Raw genomic sequence first — 6141 nt, forward strand, 5'->3', positions numbered from 1 at the left:
GACATGGGCTGTGTCAGATTCTGTCGTTAACTACCTTGAGATGGCTGTGCCGGAGAGGTCATCTATAGCCCCGAGAGCCCCCAGGCTACACGGGGGTCTCTGGCTGCCTTGTGAATGAGCCATCATGAACACGTGGCCCAGGTGAGCCTTCAGGTTGACTACAGCCACCACAGACATCTGACTGCAACCACACGGTCCTCTCCGTAGGCCTTTTCACAACACGGTAGCTGACTTTCCTGGAGAAGTCATGAGAGATAGGGATCCTCTAGCCTCAGGAAAGCCTTCAGATGACTGCAGGTACAGCTGACAATTTGACTACAATGTTTTAAGAGACACTGAGCTGATGGGGTGTCTGGGTGGCTCAGTTGGTTAAGTGTCCAACTCTTGATTTCGGCTCAGGTCATGATTATCTCATGGGTTCCAGCCCCACATCAGGCTCTGTGCTGTCAGCATGGAGCCTGCTTGGGATTCTCTCTTTGTCCCTCTCCTGCTTATGCTCTCTGTCTCTCTAAATAAATAAATAAACATTAAAAAAAAGAGAGAGAAACCACCCAGGTAAGCTACTCCCAGATTCCTGACCTACAGAAACCAGTGAGATAATGAATATTTATTGTTTTAAGCCACTACACTTTGAAGTAACTTGAATGTGGTTAACAGATAACTGATACGTGTGGCAACAGCCTCATTTTATGGGTGAAGAAGGTAAAGCTCGGGGGACAAGGTGACCAGCTCAAGATCATGGAATGAACGAATGACAGAACCAGCTTGCACCCAGAGTAGGATCTTGCACATGGTATGTTCTTGACGAATATTTGTTGAATTGGCCCAATCATTTTCTTCTGCTGTCAGGTTAGGTTATAGTTGAAGTACAACAGTGATGAGTTACAACCAATTATTATAAACATAAAAACAGTCTGCATGATTGATTAAATGCTATGGGGCCTAGAGACATCTCCTCTCCATCTAGTGACATGCTGACTCAGGGAAAGGCGAAGGCTTGAGTACACGCACATTTGTCTTCCTTGTTGCCAGAATCCAAACATGCTTGTTTTTGGGGTATCCCAAGAGAACTAATAGGGCCTGTGTCAGTCAGGGTCCAATTGGAAGAAGCCACACAATAATTTAAACCGTGATTTAACATAAAAGTTATGAATTGTCTTGTAAGAATTCTAAAGAAATACCAGGGATAAGGACCAGGTGCTAACTATCTCAGGGGCTGAGTAGATGCCCAGGGAAGAGGCTCCCAACTGGAGGGCTGAAATCCAGCCCATGTTGGATACATCCAGATATACAGAATAGATACAGAAGAAACACAGAGAAATTGTTGCAGTGCCACACTGGCAGAATTTGCTGGAAATCTCCCCTTTAGGGTACTGGGGAAGGCTGTTCATGGTGAAGTGTCTCAGCAAAAAGATTACATCATACAACTGCCTGTAGGGATAAGCCAGGGGATGTTGCTGACTGCGGGGGGGGGGGGGGGGGGGGCCTGCAGGACACTGGTGCTGGAGACATCAGCTGCACTGCAGGAGTCGGCCAACTGAGCAAACCAGGAAGGAAAACTCCTTCCTTTTGAAACGTGTCTCCAGTGCCCTCCACTGACAAAGCTTAACATCAGGCCTGCTGTCAGAGGAAAGATATTTAAAGGGCCCAGATCCATTTTTAGAGAGCAGACAACAAAGAATGAATTTGGAGCGGAGAAGCAAGTAATTGATAAATAGCACAACCTGGCTCAAAGATGCGTAAGAAGTCTACAGCTCAGGCATTTTGCTCGAGGCAGCAAGTGACGGTTTTTCCCTGGCTTGAGACAAGCAGGAAAACAAACACGAAGTATGGCAACCAGCTCCATCAGGCCGAAGTCTCAAACTAAAGTTGGGTAGCCAAGTAGGTTAGACAAGCAAGCGTAACAGGCCCCAGTATATGAAAAATCAAACGCCGAGGGAAAAACAAACAACCTGAACTTTTTTTTTTTTGCAATCGAACCACACTGCAAGTGTGTAACATATAAAGGTTATAATACTGGGTGTTTCAAAGACAAAATTTAAAAATACATGTTGAAAAATAGAAATCTTTTAATTATTAAAATTTTTGCTCATAATCTGTTATTCCTTTGATTTGGAACCAGAAACCTGACACCTTTTTTTCTGCATCAAGATGTCAATGTCTGGTCTCATATTTCGAGTCGCAATGTGTAATCCTGTATCCTTTAATTGGGAGCGAAACTTAGTTTTACTCAATTTCATAACAGAAAACAGCTGTTCACAGACATAGGTGCTTCCGAACATGGACAGAATTTTTGCACAATGTTTTCTATATTTGGGGTAACTCTTGCTGAGGTATTTGTAGAATTCTGGTATTCCAATGTCATCATATTTCGTTTTTAATACCGTATTACACTGCAGTTCAATAACTTCCATTTGTAATTCTTCATTAACACTATCGATGTTAATTGAGAAAGGTGAGCTAAACAGTATGAGTTCATTTTCACAATGTTTGAAATCAAAGAACCTTTTTTGGAATTCCATCTTTAACTCCGCAATTTTGGGGATGTAGATTAAGCCATCACGTTCGTTTCTGGAAACCGATTTCAGTGTAGGAAAGTGAGCCAGATTATTTGCAGCCAAATGAGCTTCCCAGAGACTCAATTTTGCGAGGAAAGAGCAAACTGAATCATACATTTGTGTCACTACTTGTGAACGTCTCTGAAGGGAGATATTCAAAGTGTTCAGATGGTTTGTGATGTCAACTAAAAAGGCCAGGTCTCTGATCCAGTCTTCGCTGGTGAGCTGGGGAAGGGGTTTGCCCTTGGAAGACATGAACACATCTATCTCTTTTATCAATTCAAAAAATCTCTTCAGCACCATGCCACGACTAAGCCACCTTACCTTTGTATAGTAAAGGAGATTACCGTATTGGGCATTCAGTTCCTCAAGCAAAGCCCTGAACTGCCTGTGGTTGGAGCCCCGGGTGCGTATCCAGTCCACTGTGTTAATCACTACGTCCATGACATGTTCTAGCTTTAACTTTTTAGTACAAAACAATTCCTGGTGAATAATGCAGTGGATAGATTTAAGCTCTGCATCCTTGAAAAACATTTTGACCTTGGACTTAAGTTTTGCCACAAGTCCAGTGTTATCACAGACCATCGCAGGAGCACCATCTGTGGTTACACTTACTAGTTTTGACCAGTCAACATTAAACTTTTCAAGACTTTTCTCAACATACAAAAACAGGTCATTCTCAGATGTTGGGTCTGTCATGGGCACCATGTCCAAAAGTTCTTCAGTGATGTCAAAATTCTCATCAACACCCCGGATAAATATAATCAACTGCCTCGTATTATTTATGTACGTGCTCTCATCAACTGCAATAGAAAATGTCACAAATGATTTCACTTTTTCTCGCAACTTGTCCTGTAGGTTCTCAGCCATATCTTTTACTCGCTGAGCAACAGTGTTTCCAGTTAGACTTATGTTGGCAAATGCCGGTTTCTGCTCTGGACACAGGATTTCCGCAGCACTCAAGAGACAGTCTTTTATAAACTCACCATCTGTAAAAGGTTTCGATGCCCGGGCAATTTTCTCACTTATGACATAACTGCATTTCACAGCAGCATCACTTAGTTTATTTGTATTTGATGACAGATGCTGAAGAAACTTTAGTCCTTTCTTTAGTTCGCTAAGTTTTTCATCACGCATCTCTTCCGTATACCGGTCAAAGTGCTTGCTATGGTTTGCCTCGTAATGGCGTCTTAAGTTGTATTCTTTTGACACAGACAAAGTCTGGTTACATATTAAACACACGGGGCTGTTCTTAACTTCCACAAAGAAATATGCTCGTTCCCACTTTTCTTGAAACATGCGATGCTCTCGATCCATCTTTCGTTTTCCCACTTTTGACAGAGAAACAGGGACAAAAACAGAGTTCACTTTTCTTTACTGTAAGAGAAACACCACCACAAGATAAAATGGTGCCTGACATTGGTTCTGAGGAGTGGAGGAGAGCGGAATGGAACCTGTAGCAAACTGTAAAGCCTTCCAAAGGGCACAGCCACGACTCAGCCGGGGCAGATTGTGAGTATGTGGGAACCCAGGCCCCATTGCCACCAGATCTACCCAATTGCTGAAGCAAAGCCAGATATTGTATTTTAACACAAAATCAGCCGACTTTTAGACACGGTAAATTAAGGCAAAATATGCTAGACACTGCGAAAGGCAAACAAAGTGAGTAAGTGTAAGGATCGTAAAGAACCCCATGGTAACAGTTTGGCCTCTTGCAGCCCGACTCACCTCCTAGCATTCGGCCAACCACTTCCAGGGTTGCCAGGGCTTCTACCCCACACTGACCCAGGGCGGCTTCATCCTGCAGGGGAGAACCTGCCAGAAGCACGACTTTGTCTTCAGTGGTGAGGCCCTCCAGGAAGGCCACATGAGCCTAGGGAAGAAAGGGAGGGTCAAGAGTGTTCTCTGGGGGAAGTCACAGGAAGCCAGGCACAGGGCACATGGGTTAGGGAAGCTCAGGGATACACTATCACCTTTACCTTGATCTGGGCAACTGTCTCCAGGCCGGTCACTTCAAGAGTGTGCAGCTCCCGGGCACGGACAAACAGCTGCATGTCAGTGACTTGGCGACAGAGAAGAGTGAGGTCAGCAGCTGGGAGACTCAGGAAGAGGGGTTGTGAGGGTCCAGGACAGTTCGTGGGGCAGAAGAACACTAGTGGGTGGGACAGCATCCTTGGGGAATCGCGGGGCAGAGCTAACCAGAGCCCACAGTGGGGGCACGCACAGGGGCGAAAGGTTAGACCTCCCCCGACCCCGAGCCCAGGTCCCGCTTGCCCGTTCCCCTAAACCTTGCTGCCTTCGGTCCCTCAAGTATCACGTTTCCGTTCCACCCGGATCTTACCTGGGACCGAGCCTCGCGCCGCCGTAACCGTGGAAACGGAATCCGGAGGCTACAGAGCGAAGGCGCGAAGACACCCGCCACTAGGGGCGCATTGCGTCACTGCCCCGCGCCTCCTCAGGCCTCGCCCCCGCGCCTCCTCAGGCCTCGCTCCCGCGCCCTTCGCCACGCCCCCCCCCGCGGTCCGCGCACGCGCGGGCGCCCTCCAGGGCGGGCAAAGGCTCTCGGAAGCGGCGCCAAGATGGCGGCCCCTGTGCTCAGGCCCTTTTGGCAGAGCTGGAAAGCGGGCTCTCTGCAGCTTGTGGGATGCGGCAGGTGATGGGAGCCGCTTAGCCTAACACTCACACGGAAGTCCAGCCATTTCTCGGGACCTCGGAGCAACGAGTAGCCCGCTAGAACCTCGGTTTTCTCCTTCGAGGTGGACATCTGTTTTAAGCACAGATAGGGTGAGGGTGCAGAGAAAGAGAGGAGGTAGCAAAGAGTGCGCAGGACAGGGGCGCCTGGCTGGCTGAGTCAGAGGAGCGAGTGACTCTTGATCTTGAGGTTGTCAACTCGAGCCCCATGTTGGGTGTAGAGATTACTTAAAAATAAAATCTTCGAAAAAATGCGTAGAGGGACAGAACGACCACGGGGCTTCAGGTGTGGCCATGGTCCCTGATGGCCTCAACTACAAGGAGCAGCATGTTTAGTTCGGCTCCCTCTTTTCATTTAGACTGGGGGCAGGAGGCAGACTGAGTGGGACGCCCAGGAACTGTGGGTCCCAAAGGGCCTTCAGCCCACCCCCACCTTGGCAGCCCCTTCCCGTTGTAACCCTCAGGCCTAATCCAGCACTGGGGTATTGTGTTGGAAAGAAATACTCCACGAGGATCCTTATGGCAGAATAGTTGTCACAGATTGTAGGGGGAAAAAAAAACAAAAACAAAAACCTAGGCCTGAATCCCAACTCACAATTTACCCTAAGGGTCTAACTCTTCTGTGAAGCTGGGCAACAATAATTACTCTCTAGAAGGGTTGCAGGAAATAGGTACAACTCTCACTTAGCATGGTGTTGGGTATGCCTGCATAAAACTAAAACCAGGAAAAACGTGTATCAGAAAGACTTTTAAATGTTGAAAGCCTTTTATCTTGGCCTGGTATAATGGTTTAGACTTTGGAGCCAGACTGAATTCAGATCGCAGTTCCGTGGCTTACAATCTCTATGATCATCGGCAAGTCACATAACCTGTACCTCAGCTTTCTCATCTG

The 6141-nt window shown here is 47.0% G+C and overlaps 1 protein-coding gene across 2 annotated transcripts; it reads right to left on the reverse strand.

Moving 5' to 3' along the window:
• Positions 1-1486: 1486 nt before the first annotated feature.
• Positions 1487-5026, reverse strand: FAUP4 (general transcription factor II-I repeat domain-containing protein 2B). 2 transcript variants are annotated; one of them, XM_027045299.2, is made up of 4 exons: positions 4900-5026; positions 4538-4620; positions 4287-4431; positions 1487-3889 (listed from the first exon to the last, which is right to left on the reverse strand). In XM_027045299.2, exons 2-4 carry the CDS (start codon positions 4610-4612, stop codon positions 2100-2102), a joined length of 2010 nt encoding a protein of 669 aa, XP_026901100.2. In that variant the 5' UTR covers positions 4613-4620; positions 4900-5026; the 3' UTR covers positions 1487-2099. The 2 variants fall into 2 exon arrangements, with proteins under 2 accessions (XP_026901100.2, XP_014923486.3); XM_015068000.3 differs by lacking the exon at positions 4900-5026 and having other exon boundaries at positions 4538-4886.
• Positions 5027-6141: the final 1115 nt, after the last annotated feature.

The sequence above is a fragment of the Acinonyx jubatus genome, chromosome D1 (assembly GCF_027475565.1).
Source record: "Acinonyx jubatus isolate Ajub_Pintada_27869175 chromosome D1, VMU_Ajub_asm_v1.0, whole genome shotgun sequence".
NCBI lineage: Eukaryota > Metazoa > Chordata > Mammalia > Carnivora > Felidae > Acinonyx > Acinonyx jubatus.

Bases quoted from the DNA above. Each gene is read 5' to 3' on its own strand.
- FAUP4 (XM_015068000.3), bottom strand. From the start codon at position 4,729: ATGCTGTCCCACCCACTAGTGTTCTTCTGCCCCACGAACTGTCCTGGA. The intron at 4,432-4,537 runs GTAAAGGTGATA...TTTCTTCCCTAG, and splicing joins AGACAGTTGCCCAGATCAAG to GCTCATGTGGCCTTCCTGGA. The intron at 3,890-4,286 runs GTGAGTCGGGCT...CTCTGTCAAAAG, and splicing joins GGTTGGCCGAATGCTAGGAG to TGGGAAAACGAAAGATGGAT.